The following is a 19,621-nucleotide window of genomic DNA, read 5'->3' as shown; positions in this document are numbered from 1 at the left end:
AGATTAAATGTCAGGTTGATACTTAAATTAATTTAGTTTTGTAAATCAATATCCTATTTGATTGCTCTCAAAATATTGTAAGACTGGTAATATTATTATTTTCAAGAAGGTTACACTATTTATATGTTGTAAAATTTAAGTGGGATGGAAAAGTATTCTAAGGTGTTTTTCTAAATGTAAAAATGATTTAACATACATAATTCTTGGAAGGTATTGGTATTAGGTATCTACATACATGAAAATGTCAAGAATGCGAAAAAGGGCAACGAGATAAGGGCGTAACTACTGGAAAAAGCATTAAAATATTTTTTTAATACTTACGCTAAGAAAAAGAAGCAAAGTTTACTAAAAACAAAAAAATGTTTCTAACACGCGAACACAGATAATCCTACCTTAATATGAGTAAAAACGCTAAAAAAGTCTTACAAGTGTGTTAAGTTCAATTTTTTTCCTTATTACTAAAGCTAATAATACGAAAAACATTATGAAGTCAATGAAAAAATGAACAAATATGTGTATTCGTTCTGTCATTTACTTAAATTTTTCCAATTTTCATTGATTTTGCCGTGCGCAATTTTCATAGAAATTTGTACGGAGTTAACCGAGTGAATAATGGTTTTCAGTTGAACGCAAATTCAGTCTTTAAAAATTTAGTCCGAGGCAAACTTCGGAGCCGGATAGACGTCGCGTCTTTGGGGTATTATTGATACATCTCCCTACGAACAACGCGTTTTTTTTGCATCGTATAAAATACCTAACTCACGCGAGTTCGTTTGGAACGTGGAACTTACTTCAAAAACTAAAAAGAATCGGACAGTTGAACACAAAAAATAAAAAATGTGTATTCTAATAAAATAAAATAAAATATGCTTTACATGATTTAACATCGTATGCGTTATGTTTGAATTTTGAAATTCTTCTCTTTCAAGGCATATTTTTTTCCATTCAATAAATTTTACTCGGCCTAGTACAAAATTACATTCTGTAACATTGTTTTCTTTCTAAATGGGAATCTAATCATTTAGTTGTTTTTGGTATTATGACCATCTTTAGGTTAATATGAATGTGTGTTTTTTTCTTAGGGCGGCGCGTCCAGGGTGCAGGCTTAGCGCGGTGGCGACGGTGGACGCGAAATTTCAAAATTACGAAAACGTATGAAAAACGCCACACATGGCCATAGTGCCAGGCCTGTGGGGGGCGCGGCAAACGAATGTTTGAGGTCTTAGAGTAACACGCTACTGGGAAATAGAGTCGCCCATACAGAGAACAACCATTCTAAAATTATATTATAAGCGCAAACCGAAACCGTCCGTTACACGTTTGTTGTTAAACTAAAAACCTTGACAAAAATTTGAAACGCTTTTGTTCTATGCAAAGGGCTAAAAACGGGTTATTCTATAATTCTGTGTTTTGTTTAGATTTTTATAAAATGGATTTCACTGCACTCGATTTTTGTTAAATTTTAATATTTTTCGATTAATAAAAGTGCAATATTAATATACGTCGATGGAATGTATCTTAAAAAAAGACACATTGAAAATTGATCGCTAAAAATTTGATACTCGTACGTGTTTTTAAAAGCTCATTTTTCAAACAACAAATGGTGGATTATTATTACATATATGACATGGACAAAAAATATATTATTGTTAGTAAAAGTAACACACGTCACCGGTTGATTAAATATTTACGTTCGATTTCTGAAATTGAATTTTTGCTATTGAATTAATCACATTGTATTTGAAAATGAAAAAGCATTTTCCATTCGATAAATTAAATGTCAATTTGTTCCCAATATACTAACGAATTAATATTTGAATACGAAGCGAGCCATTTTCGCTGCAATTAATGTCTCACTTGAAACAACGAAATTATATAAAGCACAAAATGTTGTATGACAAAACATTAATTTTGCTTTGGTTATTTTTCAATATATTTGAATGAAATACGGTTTATTTATTATTTTATATTCAATAATTTATAAAAAAAAGATTTTTTAATTATTTCTTTCTTGACGTGTTAAGTTATCATTAAAAATACTTGTGGAATAGGAAAAAAAAAACAGAAAAATCATTCTAATAAAATATCACAATTGAATATATAAAAAAGTTGAGACCGTAAATACTTGTACGTGTAAAAAAAACTTACATTATTTATTCATAATTCATAAAAAAAACAATGTTAAATAAGTAAATAAAAATGAAAGTTTTGATTGCACAATACTAAAAATAGTGTGAAACTGGAACATAAAAAACAATAACACGATGTTTTAATATTTTTTTCAAAAAGCTGTTTATTACATTGATGTTCAAATAACTTATTTTGCCAGAAAAGGAAACAGATTTATGTATTAAAATATTACGGACGTAGATAAACTAACGTTTTTGAAGATAATTTTTAAATTTTCATTGAAAAATCTTACCAAAGTTTAAAATAAAGCAAAACGGAAAAAATGCAGCGTCTAAACGCGACGTCCTTATATATGAAAACAATCATGCAATGCGATGGTTAAAAATTACCTGTCTGTCGTATTTCATGAGCCTCAATAGATGTATCCCATGGACTATGGACGCCTGATGGAACTTTCTGGTAACTCCGAGATACTTCTCTAGCTCCTTCTTACTTAAGTTATCCAACATCCTGGCGTCCACCATGTTGACTGCAAAGCTTTCAGCGTACTGAAAATATACACACGCAACTTAGAAACTGATTGAAATAAAGGCAGTCCGATCAATGATGCAGAGAATAAGTGAATTTTAACAAAACAATGGATCCGCTGTCACAGTTTTGCATTTCTGATTGGAGAATGTTCCATGCTAAGGATCTACTACCATGAGAGCGTATTTCAAATTTTATAGAGCCATAATAATTTGTGTCTTAAATTTAATGATCTGTCTTTTTATGCCTATAATTTAGATGTACAAAATAAGATATTGCAGTGAGCACGGAAGCTTCATTCATGGCTATTAAGATATAAAAAAAAATATTAGGAATGTTTTCGAAATTATCTGATGTGCAATCACTCTTTTTTATATGTACGAAAAACATGCTAAAAATCTAAGTGGAAATACCTAGTAATCATTTGTTAAAGCAAGTATAAACAGTACTTCAGAATGATTTTTTTTAGAAAGTAGTATTTCATTATAAAATTATGTTTTGATATTTGGTAAGGTATCCAAAATAAAACAAATTTATTGGATTTAATTCTACTTTAAAAAAATACATGTGATGCGTTTCGTTTTGTTAGGACATTATCAAACTTAAATGGAATGTGGAATTTTATCAATTATCTGCAAACACAATAAATAAATAACATCATGTATTGTATTAAATTTTTTTTTTTTTTTAATCATGTAATTATGAAATTCTTGAGTTAAAGATATATGTGAAAATTTCTAAGCCATCGTGTGGTTGAATTGTTTATCTGTATTTTTATTTTAAATTATGTTTTAATATTTGTATTATATGTGTACATGTCAGTAGAAAATTATTGAAATGTTTCTGTATATCGAGGCTTTACTGACAGAATGCATTAAGTCATTAAAACAAATTCCGAGATAATCGAATTTAAAGGATTTTTATTCTTTCATCGTAGTATTATTTCTTCCACAATTTTCTTTTATTTCAATTTTTTTAAAGCTTTGAAAGTGTAATCTTTATTCTAGACATAGCATAAAATCAACACATTACACCTAAATAAAATAATATTTGAAATATATAAAGACTGTTGACTTAATGCAATCTGTCAGTATATCCTCGTTATATTGCTTGAACGATTTTGAATTTAGTCCTTACTAACACGGATTTATCTAGCAATAATGGGAATGAAAATAATGATGAATTAATTGCGTGATGTGTAATTTTTGTATACAATATAATAATTAAATTAAACACAAAGATTTCGCTTCATTTGAGAGGTAGAACAGAAAATTTTAAATAAAAATGTTTGATAAAAAGTAACTTTTTTGAATTCGTAAAAAAAAACGATTTAACTCTTAAACCATTTATAAATGAAATGGAATAAAAGCAGCAAAAACTGGCATCATTTGTACCTGGGATAACCCCAAATCTGGTAGCCACTCTGCGGCCACCCAGTCGTGACCCAGCTGGGAGATGGCGGGGTGGCGGACCATGTCAGGGTTGCGGTGTTCCTCAATGGCCAATCGTAGCTTCTTCCTGTGCATGGGGTGAGCCACTCCTAGCTCTGACTCCAGCTCAGCGTCTGTCAGCTCCAGCAAAACCTGGAAAAGAAGAAATATAATTGAAAATTACAAATGTAGTGAATTTCTGCGCTCCGATTACAATCGAAAGTTAATAGAGTTATCTTCAATTGTCTATAAAGTAAAATCGTTTTTTCTGAACTGTTGAATATAGATAAAAGTATGTGAAATGAATTTTGAAAAAATAAATTTTTTTGTGGAGACGTATTTAAAATTTTTAAATACGTCTCCGCAAAAACGCAACATGTTTGGCTTTGAAAATTGTGATGACGTTCTATTTAAATTTAAACGGTCACAAACTAAGTTCAAAATTTAACCGAATCGTGACGTATTAGGGGCGTGACCAATGCGATTTACTGTTTTTGGAATTTAAAATAATAAATTAAAAAATATATGTATAAGAAGTGTAAATCACATGTTTAATAAAATATATAAACTTTTCTATCGTAAAATCATGGTATTGTGCTAAGTTCATATGCTAAAAAGTGTATTTCCCACTCTGTTACTTCTTTCATATAATATGTTCTTTTCTTACCTTTTAAATAATAAGAATTTTAAAAATTACTAGGACTAAATCACAACTTCGGTATTAAACTTTCCGAAAAATGAACAGTTTTTGCAAACCAGCTGTAATGATATTTGTTTTGTCTGTCCCTTGATAAAATACTTATGTGATCTTCTTATATCCAAACCTTGTAACAAATATTATAAAAGTTCAAAATGTTGTAAACAATGTCCCAGTCTCGAAGATGCCTTCTTAGGCGAAAGCGCTCGTTTGTCAAAATGTAATAAAAGTGAAACTAAACCCGGAAGTTTTATTGATTTAATTATAATTAAATCTAAATCATAAAATATGTAATTTATCAAGAAATATCTACGAAAGACATCAATACAAAAATTGGCGCAGTTAGTTGGTCAGACGGCTAACTGTGAAACTGGCGTTGGGGGTTCGATTCCCGCCAGTTGCAAGAAAAAAATCCAAGAAATATTTTTTTCTCAATCGCTCTGGGTGTTGTGGTGTATTTTTCATCACCTCCTTCCATTTCCCCTCTATCCAACCTGCTGACAAGCCTCTAAATAAATGTAACTTTAAAATAAATAGAGGTTTAGCGGGTCATTCCTTTAAAATAATTCAAATAAAATAAAATACCTTTTTGTGAACAATATTCTATATTTTCTATATTAATTTTATATCACCCGTCGATGGGAGGAGTGCTCTCCCAAAACTGTAGTAGTGATCTTGTAAAATAATAAAAATTGTAAAACACGAATAACAAAGTTACATTTTAATAATAATTTAGCTTAAAACAAGATTATTATTATTTTTAAATTGTATTTTTAAATTCTTAAAATTTAAATAATTAAAATTAAAGTCAGGTAATTTCCAGTTTCAATTTATTTTTTCCGAACGCGCTCAGTGTTGATAATTTTTTATTTTCCCATTAATCTTTACCTTTTATGAACCCCTTCTTTCAAGTAAGATTGAGAGTTATAAAAGCAGACACCTAATTTTAATATTCCTTTTAGAAAATCGTTTACTTTTCGATCAGATAATCATCCATTTGCATAGAAGCTATGAAAAACGAACCACCATATTTCAAAACAAAGTCCAAGCAAAGGAGACTTAATTGATTTATTGTAGTGATGCGCATAAAAAATCGGTTTCGAAAATGTCAAATATTTATTGATAATCGATTGTGGTAAATAAAAGCTAAAACAATAACCGTTTTATGAAAAAAAACACGAACAAATCTGTTATGGAATAGGAATCTTTTCTAAGGATTATTCAGACAATCTTTTTAGGCTTGTTTCAGGAAAAACACCCTGAGTGTGGCAAGCCAAACTTCATGTTGATTATAGAATTTTCAACTAAGCATAAATATATTTTAACCATAGCAAAAATATCTGTGTACGGGCAGATAAAGAATACAGTTCTGAGTGTTTATTAGAATCAGAAACCTGGACGAGTGAATTCGACTCGATAGCTGCTCTCAGATAAAAATGTTGAAAAATTAAATTAAGGGATAAAAAGTCTGCCTTGCAGTGTTGTAGCTGGCGCATTCTCCTACAATCCTTGAGGTCTGGGTTCGATTCCGGGAAGGTTGGCATGAACGTTTTGTTTTTATGTATAATTATACACTGTACGTTGTGCTTTTTACAATAAAAAAATTCATTGTGTGTAGAAATAAACCCTTCAAATAATATTAAGTAGATGAACAAAAAAAAAAACATAAAAAGTTTACATGTAAATAATATAATACAGTGGTTTCATACAATGATCACGCGAACATGCGTAAAAATATGAAATATAATTATATCAAGTTAAAGAGATTTTTTTTTTTTTGTAAAGTTAAAAATAACAATAAAAAAAAAGGAATATAAGTATATTCTCGAAAATATACAAAAAGTAAAAAAAAAAGTAAATGAAAGCAAAATAAAATGAAAAATATATATTGGAAGAACATAACTAACCTAACAAATGTAAGTTACCGTTCACCGTCTTTGAAATAATTTAATAGAGTTGATTTATATAAACTATTTTTATGTTAAAAATATCAGCAACGTCCGAATAGTTATTGCCGAGTACATGGAGTCGATTCAGAATAGCATTACAAGATTATACTGTTCGCGAATTGTTGCAACTAAACGGAGGTACTTAGCGAGTCATTCGTCCTGGTAACCATAATGAGCGCAAATAGTTTTGGGCAATTCCATGTTAAGTTGACAATCTTAAATGAATTCAATAAATCTATATTTTTTATTCTCTCAGTTAGTTTTAACAAGTTAAGTATTTGATAGAAAGTCATAGTTAATAAATTTAAATCTGCTTCAAAGTTTTTTAATGATTTTTTTTAAGTTAAGGAAACACATTATTACTAGGATAATTGAGTTTAAAGTTAACTTATCTTAAACACTTATTTTAAGCTCTTTCAAGAGTATATTAGTGTGAACTTTAATACGGAGTCCATGACGTTTTCATTGTATTTCAACTGGCTCTTAACTATTTATTTTACAGAAACCAACAATCATATAATAACATAAACAATACACGGTATAAGACAGACCAGTGAAGTTTTTAAATAAAAATCATACATATTAAATTATGGTACAACAAAAGGGTGTGTGTATTTGTATACTAGTAAGTATGAATATTTTTTAAGTCCTTTGTCACTCGCAAAATATTAAAAAATGACAGAAACTTATTTATTATTCCCAATCAAATAATCAAAATGGAAAGGATTTTTTATTTTGAAAAATCGCATGACCTGACATTTTTTTACGATTTTATTAGATACACCATTTTTTTTTTTTTTTTGTAGAGTTAAACAATTATTGACAAAGTCAATTTTTTTACAAAATATCATGTCATCAGCAAACAACAATATCTCATTATCATCGAATGTATCTATGATATCATTTACAAATATAATAAACAGTATTGGACCCAAGTGAGATCCCTACAGAACACCACGGTTGCAAAGAAGGAATGGGATTTAATTTCACCAATTTTTATTGTAAGTATTCTACCAGGTTAATAACAAGTAAACTAATTTGGTAAAGGCCCACTTATACCCAAACTAGATAGTTTATGCACAATAATTTTTAGACATACCTTATAAAAAGCCTTGCTAAAATCAGTATAGATCGAATCAACCTATTTTTGTTTCTTAAAAGTATTTCACTAACAATTCATTCATTTTATAACAGGTTGTTTTGCTGATTGCAACAAAATAAATCGGTTGTGAAAATAATTGGTTCATTCGATTACCACAGCCGATTTTATTCGTCGTTATTTTTTCTTTAATCCGGCGGAGAGAGTGCCGGTGCAGGTAGACCTTATTGGCGTTTATCGTATGATCTCAACCTTCGTTCGGAAATTTTTTACGGTCAAAACGTGACAGCCTCTTCCGTTATTTCCTTATACTTTCTGGTAACTCCATCCCCCGGTAAAGGGATGAAAATATCACTGGGAAAAATAATCTTATGTAAACTGCATACTAAAATTCTAGTACTGCCTGAAAGCTCAGGGAGGACAGTATGGAGTATCGAGAATATTAGTATATTCTTAAAGTAATTTCATATTTATCCATTCAAAACACGATGCTCATAATGTTAATATTAAAGAGGAAAGTTATATTTTATTACTTTTAGTGTTGTTTTTATTGGAAGGTGTATACCACAGATATAAGAGAAGTTGTGTACATATACGTATAATATTCTTTCCCGGAGAATATTGTATTACTAAGAATGTACCGCCCCTTCGTCGTCATAACTCTCTTAACAAATATGTATTTACTGTTTTAACAAATATGTATTTACTGTCTTAATAAATACGTTGATTTTTGGCCGCATATAGAGTTTTCTCCTAAGTCTTGATTACAATGGGAAGTTAACAGAGTTAACTTCGATTGTCAATAAAGCACAATGGAATTTTATGTACAAAAATGTGGATATTTAATCGTCGGTAATCTGTAGTTTATTGAAAATGTCTCGAAAAAAATCATACATATATATGGATTTTCACTCAGATTATTCGATTTGATTTTAAAGACAGTTAAAATAACTCTCCATTGAAAGCGGGCCCAGGGCTCGTATTACAATGGGAAGTTAACAGAGTTATCTTCAATTGTCTTTAAAGTAAAATCAAACTTTTTGTACGAAAACGTGAATATGTGTGAAAATTTGAAGCATCATAGTCAAAAACCTGTAATTAAACGTGTCTAAAATATATTTTATTTCATCATAGTTTCTTCTCCGCAACTAATAGTGCATAGAGCACTGCGTTGGTATACCAATCGCAGCGTATCTTGATCATTTTTGTTAAATGAAGGTAAGATGATCAGTTTTACGCTTCAGGTGTCGGTCCAGGGACTATAAAATATTTAAGTGTAAAAACACCTTTTTAACGAAATATTTCATGTCAACCATGTTAGGAATCGAACTCAACACCTCTTGCATGGTAGGCCCTTGCGCTAACCACTACATCACGAGACCGAAAAATATTTTATGTAAATATTAAATATTCAATCTACCATACGGATAATTCAATTTTACTTTATATATAATAATGTACAACAATGTTACTAATTGTACTTTTTATTTTTATTGTGTAAAATTATTAATAGGTTCATTTTTTCAAATCAAAAGTTTATCTTTATCTCTTGAGTTTATCTTTACTCTCTTAAGTTTATCTTTACTCTCTTTTTTATATATAGTATTCACACTAATGTCATAATATTCAAATGGTTTTCATTTTTTATGAGTTGTTTATTAAACTCCAGATCATAGTGGCTGTATAATTCCATAATAGTAAAAAAGTTTAGGTACTACAAATAAAAACATGCTTTTACAAACTTACTATAGGTTAGATTGAATAAGACAAACAATTTCAATTGAATTAAACATTAAGATAATTTTAGTGTTTAAATTATGAAATAATATAAACCAATTGAAGAATATAAACAAAATAATATTATGTATAAGACATGTTAATAAAACTAACCATTTTATGATATTAAGTGTAAAAGTACTAACATTAAATACATTTGACGAAAGAAAAACGTTTGAATGGAAATTTGTAATTCCACCAAATACGTATTTTTTCTGTAAAATGTTGTGATTTTGAGAATGTAATTCAATTTATTTTATTACTTTAATAAAGTTTAGACAAAATTAAAATAGTATGTAAATTTTAGACACATTAATAATTAATGGAGTTTCATCATTGTTACTGTGAAAATAGATTTCCCAGATATTTAGATGCTTAGTATAAACCTCGGTCCTATAATTTATTTTCCACCTTGTCCCAGATTCTGATAAATGTCACATCTTCTAACCACGTCTAGGTCGCTTCATCTAGAATATTAATATGCTAGTGTAATTTTATATCCATTATATATTATTTAAGACTCGTATTGACTATATACTATACATAGAGTCTGTCCAACACCGTTTTCTGAGAAAAGCCACATGGTTGCTCGGTTACAAAGTGGTGATTATTCCTATGATGAAATAGAGAAATTTATCAACCAATCATCGTGGAGAAATGTAGAACAGATTGACCTTACATACAAGAAACTATAATATATAATAGACGATACTCCACTTCGTTCATAAATTTTCATTCGATGTATAATTATTTTTTTTGAGCCGTAAAAAGTGGTTGATTCGAATGTTCAAATTTTGCCAAAAATAAACTGCAAAAAGGAAACCATTATAACCAAAATATCCACTTAAATTAAAAGAAAATAAGGGTTTGAACTTAACTATTTTTCTAATTAAATTTTTTTAAAAAACGATAATTGAAAGTATTATTATATCTTAGAATTTACGAAAAATACCACTGAATTTCTGTAATTTAAAATTTTTGTATTTCTTAAAATAAAATAAAATAAAATCCTTCTCAAGGTATTATAATATAATTATATTATATGATATTACTAAACCAAAGTTTTTACTGCTTCAAAACCGGTAGGCAATAAAATATTAAAATAGGGGTTAAAATCAAAGTTGTTTTATTTTTATATGAATTACAATGAATAACCACAAAAGTAGTGCTTCAAATATAAAATAAAAAAGTTTTCTGGTAATTTTTTTAGAAAACCAAAATTTAAGTGTTTCTTTATAGCTTTCTTGTTCAACTTATAATCTAAAATTTTCTACATTTTAAAAAACTTAAATACATTGTCTTAATTTAAGTACCATTGTACGTAAGTCTAATCTAATTTCAAGAGACATAATCTGTTACATAAAAATTTTAAGTATATTTTATATCAGAAAAAGACAGTTTTTTTACTTTATAAATAAATTAAAAATTATATCTGAAATCGTACAATTTTCTTATTTATTATCATACTACTGCCTTATACTATGAATGTCTTATTTTCATATAGTTTCCGTAATAAAACGACTACACATTTACTAGAGAACTTCAATAATAGCTTAAACGAAACAATCATTATGCAAGATGTAACAGAAGTTCCTAAAAAGTTTTAATTAAATCCGGTTACTGCAATAAACGCCAAGTTTATTTCACAAAGCCACTTGACAATGCAAAGCAGGGGTTTCCAAACTCAGGCTCGCGGAAAAAATCGGTCAGCAAGTCTCTCGAATTTCACTCGGCAAACGAAACGCTAATATTTAAAAATTTTGACAAAATTTTGACTAAAAACAGTTTTGACTACTTACTGCATTTGTAATCAACGCTTTTAAACACTAGTTTGTATTTAATTTTGTTACTTTCGTCGATGTGAGGAATAGTATGACGAAACCTTTAAGACGGGTTGTAGTCTTATGATAGTGATAGTCGCAGACTTTGAATTTGGACTATCTGGAGTTTAGAACCCCGATTTGCCAAAACATGTTAATTATTTTATGACGAAAAAAAAATGGCACCATAATTATATGTGTGATAACTTTGTGCCTTGATGCTCAAAATTCCCTTACTCTGTCAACGAAGACTTCGAAAAGGTCGAGAGTTTTAAGTACGAGTATATGGAAATATATGCAATATGTAACGGAAAAAAGTAGCTTTCAAAAAGAACTGATTGAGAGGCGAAAGCTAGGGTTTCCTAGGACAGCGGTGCCCGTATTTTAACGGCCGTAGTGAACGGTGATGCAGTGGACAGCCGTCGTAACGGTGACTAGAGTGTGGTTTTCTAGGAAAACGGTGTTATCAACACCATTTAACACCGTTTTCCTAGGAAACCACTCTCTAGTCAACGTTACGACGGCTGTCTACTGCATCACCGTTCACTACGGCCGTTAAAATACGGGCACCGCTGTCCTAGGAAACCCTAGCTTAAGAATCCCAGGCAGCCCATTCAACTATATGAAATCTGGAGATCGGATATTTACCCAACCGCCGACAATATAACGCCTGCATAACACCTTTTCTCCTCTGCGGATGCAGATTGGGTTGTGGTTCCGTAGGCAGTGTTACGGACTCGCGGATCAGAGGTCCGAGGTTCGTACCCTACTTTACTTCAACTTGATTTCCATTTTCTGATAGTGAGTTATTTACAACGCGTTGAAAATCGCCTCAAAATTGAAATATTTTGGCAAATCATAAGAACGCCAAAATTTTTTAGAGGAAAAAAAAATGTGGCACCTCACTGGAGCCCAAAACAGAGAAACACTGAGCTTTGAGAATAGGTAAGAAGAATTTTAAGTGTGTGGGGGTTGACTTTATAAATAATTTAAAAATAAGAAAACGGACGCAGAAAACTTCGGTGACACTGTCATCAAGCGGAGGCGATACTGTTGACTCAGTCACATGCTGCGGATGTCTTCCGAGAGCCTCAACCACGCTACTTTACAAAGTAACCGGCTTTCGGTAATGTTATAAATTAAATTACACCGAACACAAATTAATTTACAATAAGTATCACAGAATGGAAAAAAAACCCTGTTTCCTTAGAAAAAAAATACACCCTTGTTTAAACCATTTAGATAAGTAGGTACTGTTTTTTTTTTAATTTACGTAAATACTTATATTGTATTTATGTACACATTAATAACTTTTAAAAAATCGGGAAGATTACAACATTTTGAATTAATAATTTACACCCTTGACAGGCAGATTTTGTGTCATATTTTCTGGGCCTTAGGGCCAAAAAGTTTGACGATCCCTGATCTAAAGCCATGGATGTATCTCGAAGGACAAAACAGGCTATATGAAGGAGAAAGAAGGTTGCATTAAATATGGAAGGATAAAAGAGGAAATGCAATGCATTCAGAATGAGAAGAAAATGCAGGCATTAAATGCAATGCAGTATTGTAACTTTCAACCACTTGAGTATTATGCTCTTTTTTGTCTAGAGGCTTCTATTATTTTTTTCTTTGCTGTTAACAAACATTTTAAGCAAATGAAAGGGGAGGCTTGTAAACAGACCGACATAACGTGTCGTAAACACTCCGACAAGGTTAAAGTGAAAGTTTATTTATTAATTGCAAACAAAATATGTAATCACGCGTCTTGCACGCCTTTTAAATGAAATATTTTAAAATGTTTCAAGACATTAAGAACCTCTATAGGAAGGAAATATGAAAGTCCAGAGATTTTCAGGACTCACGACTTGTTATTTGCTGGTTTAAGTGGTTACTTTACACACCTTCCCAATGAGGAATTTAGTGGTTTTTTATCATTTTTTATTTATTAATAGAGCTCTAGTTCTGTTCTATAATTCATCACTGTTACGAGCCTTCTGGACTGTTATAGTGTAATTTTACAAAATAATAAATAAAAAAGTAGAACAAATATATGTGAAATGTACAAAAATCTAGGAAAACCTAAAAAAGTGAAAAAACGTCGTAATAAAATCTGCAATAGCGGAACTCTTTATAGACACGGGAGAGGCAAATGAAATACACAAACACCCATATAGCATGAACAAATACAACGGGTCGAAATTAAACTCAACATGGTTCCCGGCACGACACATTACAAAAATTACACGGAATGTGCCAACTGCCGATTGCGACACGGTACAAATTACTAGTACATAAACACATGTTTTTTCTATAAAACACACAGTTTACAATGAAGATGGCTCCTGTGATAGTAGCCAAAAATCGAAGAGGCGTTTGAGATGTGGTGCTACAGGCGCATATTGGGGATTCACCGGTCGAAACATGTTGGGAACACAGAGGTATTAACTCTTGTGTGGCTGCGATGTCAAACTAGTCAACATAGGACACAAGACCTGATATATCTCTCTTATTTTTTAAATGATGAAATCGTATTTTTGTAATCTTCAAATGGACATTTTCACACCGGTTTTGGAAAGTAAACTTTGTATAACTATGCTGGATGTTAAATAGGTACGAAGGTTTTCACGGTCACTGTTATCAATTTGTTTCTTTTTTGGGTGAAACCGTGTGTATTTGATTTGTTTCGACGTTCCAACTCAGTTTACCCCGAAGAGGGCTCTTGCAATGGTAGCCAAAACGTCGGAACAAATCCAACACACACGGTATCACCCAAAAAAGAAACAAATTTACGCTGGATGTTAATACAAAAAATATTTGTCCTTGTCGTAGCAAGGATAAATAAGAATATCAATTACGAAGAATGAATGTCCACTAATTCAGCAAGACATCTGTATAAGAGAGAGCACCAAAATATAACTCTAATGAGTTACGTTAACTGTTTGCAGTAGTTTATGTCAGAAAAACTTAACTTGGGAGTATGCTCAAGAGCTGGCACCTGACAGAGAAAGGAAGACCGAGACGCTTTTCTGTGGCGGGTGTTCTGTAAAACCACGTATGTAAGCAGCGTACTTATGATTTGTAATTTAGTTTGCAAAAATGGGGCTAAATAATATGTTTAAATATATATATATGGAAAAATAATTATTAAACAGTATGTCTCCATGTTTTTATTTCAAATGTCTGAACTTAAGAATTTATTCCATCTTTTACTAGTGGTAACACGATTTTACATCACCGCGTGTAGAGAGATTATTTACCATAGTCTAGCAGAGTTAAACTATGCTGGGGAGCAGTGGCGTCTTTGATACCAAATTTCTAGTGAAGCTCAGATTTTAAGGATAAGTATAATATGCGTAAATGTTAAGTAGGTACCTACAGTAAATAGCACAGTACGGACCATGTTTGTAGGGCATCTTTGAGCATTTTTATATTGGTAGCTAGTTTTTTGCCTTCATAATGTGTTGATATAATGCACATTAAAATACGTATTAGGTACTGGTGAATGATTTCTTAGTGAGGGTCAGCCTCACTTGCTTCAAATGCTCCTTCGTCCCTGCTGGGGGGTCTAGATGCTTGCTTAATAAAGTTGCGCAACAGCGAGCCAAATTGATAGGCCATAACATAAGACACCCAGGCCTGCTTCTTACGATTGCGGAAGGCATGTGCGAAGGCACAAATTACGAAGAACGACCCCGTTTAAGCTATATGGACCAGATTATCTCCGACTTGCGTTGTAGCGGGTACGCCGAGTTGAAGAGACAAGCGGAGGATAGAGACGGGTGGAGACTGACCATGCATGAAGCACACTAATCGCACAGATTGTTACCCGCGAAGAAGATGAAACAAAATTAACATGTTTACTTAATTCATCGACAGGCACTTACATATTCAAACACGCAATTAAACATTCAAAAGAACAGTACTTTACGTTAGTAGTTAATTATTAAACACATTAAAAGAAAAGCGTTAATTCGAGTGATTTAAACTAAGCTAAACCCATTTGATGGAGATAAAACTTCACGACTTGTTTTTATTTAGTTAGTCAAAGTATTTTCACAGAGTTTTCTTTATAAAACATTCCAGCACTTTGTAGGATATACATCAAGATCATTCTATTCACGCCAGGAGCGGGAGTCCATTAGGGACATTGAAATGAAAAGTGTACATCGCATTTGATACTAACAAAAGTAGACCACCGAGACACGTAAATACAGCTAAAGCTAGGGTTGCCAACTACTTCCGTGGCATCCTGGGACAAATGAATTATTAACATCAGGAAAATTCCCTTACCCATCTATGAATGGCATGAGACACTATATTTAAAAACAAATTGTAGTGTGTTTTGATATTTTATTACAATAAGGTCGGATTTATGGTGAAATTATTAGATTCGGAAGTAATTCTAAATGTTTTGTGTATTTGTTTACCATACTTGAGGTCCCGGGTTCGATTCCTGAGAAGGTAAACATAAAATATTGATTTGAATGGTGGACTGGCTCCTCGAGCGTAAGATTGCAAACCTTACCTTTATGTAACAATGATAAATATACGATGCATTTGGGTGGCAATGCAGTGCCCTATGCACCATGGTGTGCGGATAGGGATATGAAGTTGAATAATTCAATAAATTGTTAAGAAGATCAGTAAGTTGTAATATTGATTTACTTTAATATATACATATACAATATTAATATAGTAGTAGGTTTATTTAAAATATTGTGAAAAAGTGATAGAATGTGAATGTTTCTTCTATGCTTGACACTGAGCCTGTGTAGTTGCGTGTGATATTCAGTTATGTGGTTAAATTTGCGAAGACTAAAGATATAACTTAACTTAAATTTAAATACCTCGGCAGCATTTTAACAGAGAACCTTTGACCCATATATAGAAATTAAATGCAGAATTGAGACAGCAAGAGCCTCTTTTAATAAAATGAAATACCTCTTTTGCAAAGCTAATCTCAACTTGAAAATAAGGCAAAGATTAGTAAAATGTTATGTGTGGTCTGTATTATTGTATGGCTGTGAGACTTGGACTCTGAAAGTGAACACTATGAATAGGTTGAAGGCTTTTGAGATGTGGTTGCATCGCAGAATGCTTAAGATATCTTGGACAGACCTGATAACGAACTCAGAAGTCTTAAGTCGAGCTAAAACGAACAGAGAACTCTTAACCACCATAAAAATTCATAAAATTTCATATCTGGGGCATATAAAAGTACCACTTGCTTCATTTAATTTTGAAAGGCAGAGTAACAGAGGAGCTGGAAAAAGACAAATGTCCTGGCTGCGAAATATACGAGACTGAGCTGACTTCAGGACTGTGGAGCAGATTTTTCGGGCAGCACAGAACAGGGAGACTTTTGCCAGAGTGATTGCCAACGTTGGGGATACCTGACAGGGCACTAAGAGAAGAAGAAGAATAATGGGTGCACGTGAGTTGATTTGAGGTTAAATGAAAAAGATGGATTACAATTAAAGATATTCATTAAGTAGTTACACTTTACAACAGCGAGCACTAGCGGAGAGCTAGTGGCCAAGCAACGCAAACTATCAAGATGAAATTTGTAGAGTACTTTCGATGTGCGGTGTTTAGTAGCCTCGTCCAGGCTGACGTTGCAGTGGATTACGCGTTGCGGGCCAAAGCAGGGTTGGGACTTGCTAACCACACGGCTGTTAGTTTTGCCCGCCACACTATGTTAAAACATCTACATCTCCTCAATTCTTTCATCTGTTGACGTTTTTGAAGCAAAAGAGCTAAAACGTTCATTGATGTAGGTAAGATTCATCTGGCTGAATTATTCCACCTGCTAAAATTTAGATTTTAATAACGCCTTACTACCTATTAAGGAAGTTCAACCTGTCTACAAACTTTTGAACATACTTAAAACATTGTTTCATAGAACCGTTTATAATGCACAATACACAGTACACAGCAATGGGAATTTACTTTCAAAAAATAATTTACTAGTTTTTTAAGTCAAGAGTTTACGTCAACAAACATATAATTTTGTGCGGCTGATAGAACAGATTTTTTATTTAAATTTTTGTGCAACAAATATGTATGTTGTACAAAAAAACGAGTATGTCTCCAGGCGAATTAATTTTGTTGGTTTGTGTAAAAAATAAGGTTCCCAACGCTGTAAACCCGCCGCGCGAAATGCTAGACAAAATTTGGCAACACCGCTGTGTGCGCTGGTTCCCCCACTCTAGAGCCTTAAGAAAACTCGCTGCGACTTTCAGTGCCGACCTGACAGCCATCCGCGATGTAACCTCTGATCGCCGTCACCGCCAGGTGCGAAGTTCGTGCAGTAATCCGATTTTTGCACGCTAAAAAGTTACCACTGGTTGACATTCATAGGCAGTTGTGAAAATTTTATGAGGAAGTTTGTATTAGCGTTCAACACGTCCGTAAATGGTGTAGGGAGTTCTCCGATGGGCGCACAGACATCCACGATGAGCAAAGAAGCGGAAAGCCTTAGATCTTGGATGGTCTATGACTCGGTTTATGACTCGAGGGACCACAATAAATTTGGAAAATTATTCCGAGACCTTGAAAAAACCCAGAAGAGCCATCCAAAATCAACCGGAGAGGAAGATTGATAAAAGGCGTTAGACTGCACCACGACAATGCGCGCCCGCACGTCTCTCGCCAAACCAAGGATTTAATCGAAAATTTTGGCTGGGATCTCGTTGAACAGGCTCCCTACAGCCCCGATCTTGCACCGAGTGACTTCCATTTGTTTCTAAAATTAAAGCAACACTTGGGTGGACAACGTTTCGAGACTGATGAAAGAGTGCAGGAAGCGGTCACCAAATTCCTCCACGGACTGGCGGCGGACTTCTTTGAAGCTGGATTCCAAAATTTGATTAGTCATCAACAAAAATGCGTCGAAAAATCTGGTGATTATGTTGAAAAATAGTTAAGAAATTAAGCTTTCCAATAATGTATTTTTTAGTTCAATAAAAAATACCTTAAACCTGAAAAAAAATTGAGAACCTTATTTTTTACACAACCCTCGTATATAATTATCTATGAGGAAATGGAATTGAAATATTATTAATGAACATCTTTGAACTACGTCACAAGTTCTTCCAAACCAACCAACGATAGAGTGTTATGATAGATCTCCGGTTCCGGGAGAAAACTCACCAATCAGCAGAACTTACCGACTAGAACTTGTGATGTCACTGACGGAGTAATTTAAAAATAACAAAACTCTTGAAAAACATAGCGGTGATAATACGATATATATTCGAATTATATATAAATGAATTCAATTATTTTTCCCCTCTCCTCCTACATTCATAATAAATGAGTGTGAAATCTGTAATTCGTCTTACTTTTTTTAATTGTTCTTTCGTACCTTGTTTTATATAAAGACTGTATGGATTCCCTTATATTCGGGAATCCATAAAATCCATAAAATAAATAAATATATATATATATATATATTTATTTTGGCTGAGTTTCTTAGTCTATTAACAATGTTTTTTTTAAAAGAAAAACACGGAATATTATAAAGTCCGCCTCGTTGAGTATTAGTGGCTAATTTAGGATGAGTGAAATCCAAGCTACTGTATGTTGTGTTCGGACTATGTTCAGACTAACGGACAACGTGAGCGAAGCTAAAAGGTAAAAAATGACGTTAAAATCTAGTATAATTAAAACCTAAACAACAAAAATTAAAATTCGAACAATAATAATTCATGCAAATGTTAAACTCAGTACTCCGGTATGCTTGATAATGTTATGTTAATTATTATTATTTTAGTATGTATAACAAAAATTTTAGTTTCACCCTAACTGGAAAACATTACAATTTTCGCGTTCATTATGCATTCAAATTACAGAACAAACATTGTGATAGTGATAATTTGACCCTGTAAATAATTACTGTAAATAATTACTGTAAATAATTACTGTAAACAAAGGTTATGATATTTTTAAACACATTAACTGTTAAACTTACAAATTCATTAATAGCCCATGGGTCAAAATATAAGGCATAAAATAGAATATTGTTGCAAACTCTCGTTTGGACAATTTTCAATATACGTCATTGTTAATAATATAGCTTTTAATTAAGTTAAAAAAATGTTTCAAATGATTACCACCTTAATTATTTACGAGAACATTTTATCGATTATTATTATTCGAAAATGATTATTTATCGAAATCCGTGCAGT

At 32.0% G+C, this 19,621-nt stretch overlaps 1 protein-coding gene across 1 annotated transcript in view; it reads right to left on the bottom strand.

The window, feature by feature from the left end:
* Nucleotides 1–19,621, bottom strand: part of Liprin-gamma (liprin protein kazrin) — a 499,395-nt gene that overhangs the window by 30,125 nt on the left and 449,649 nt on the right. Inside the window, exons 11-12 of the mRNA XM_088232910.1 lie at nt 4,053–4,241; nt 2,520–2,678 (exon numbers count right to left, since the gene is read on the bottom strand). Of these exons, the coding sequence (XP_088089036.1) occupies nt 2,520–2,678; nt 4,053–4,241 (348 nt within the window). The remainder of the gene's footprint in view (nt 1–2,519; nt 2,679–4,052; nt 4,242–19,621) is intronic.

The sequence above is a fragment of the Micrasema longulum genome, unplaced genomic scaffold (genome assembly GCF_059751315.1).
Source record: "Micrasema longulum isolate JH-2025_06_02 unplaced genomic scaffold, ASM5975131v1 h1tg001038l, whole genome shotgun sequence".
NCBI lineage: Eukaryota > Metazoa > Arthropoda > Insecta > Trichoptera > Brachycentridae > Micrasema > Micrasema longulum.
The sequence above is the reverse complement of the archived record's forward strand: the minus strand, read 5'-3'. Positions and strand labels throughout refer to the sequence as shown.